We start from the raw sequence: 566 nt of genomic DNA, 5'->3' as shown, positions 1-566 counted from the left end.
CTGGCTTCCTGCAGGAACTTGGCCTTGAGTTCAGGTGGGAGGGTTTCCCGGCAGGCTTTCACAGCGATGGGGGTGTTGTCAGCACGCAGGCGGCCGCTGAACACCTCTCCAAAGTTACCCTGCCAAGAGACACAGGTGCACTGGCCCAGCTTGCCGTGGCGTGGCTCCAGGCAACCCCTGCCCTCCTGCAGACCCCATGGGGACATCCCTGTCCTCCCACAGACCCCCTGGGACAGCCCTCCCCTCCCACAGACCCCATGCAGGCAGGGACCAGAGCACCCCGACTCACCCGGCCAATGCGCTCCCCCAGCAGCACGTCTTCATGGTTGAGCACCCATTTGTCCTGCAGCGAGCAGACACCGAAGGCGGTGAGCTGTCCCCCCGCCTGCCCCAGGCCCACATCCCTCCTGCCCCTGCAGCTCCCTCGCAGGCAGCCCCGGAGGGGGGGTCCCCAGCCCTCAGCCTCCTCCCTGGGGCTGAGTCACCACGTCTGGCTGGAGAAAAATGCTTGGGGCTCCCAGCACAGCCGTGCGCAGGAGAAGGGGCTGGGGAGGGCTGTCCCACGT

General features: G+C 67.0%; 1 protein-coding gene across 1 annotated transcript in view; it reads right to left on the bottom strand.

The window, feature by feature from the left end:
- The window catches only part of FES (FES proto-oncogene, tyrosine kinase), a gene marked incomplete at both ends in the record, with an annotated part of 2,728 nt that overhangs the window by 1,476 nt on the left and 686 nt on the right, over positions 1-566 (bottom strand). Inside the window, 2 exons of the mRNA XM_009695770.1 lie at positions 4-119; positions 290-407. Coding sequence (XP_009694072.1) covers positions 4-119; positions 290-407 — 234 coding nt within the window. The remainder of the gene's footprint in view (positions 1-3; positions 120-289; positions 408-566) is intronic.

Source organism: Cariama cristata, unplaced genomic scaffold (genome assembly GCF_000690535.1).
Source record: "Cariama cristata isolate BGI_N322 unplaced genomic scaffold, ASM69053v1 scaffold32182, whole genome shotgun sequence".
Taxonomy (NCBI): domain Eukaryota; kingdom Metazoa; phylum Chordata; class Aves; order Cariamiformes; family Cariamidae; genus Cariama; species Cariama cristata.
The sequence above is the reverse complement of the archived record's forward strand: the minus strand, read 5'-3'. Positions and strand labels throughout refer to the sequence as shown.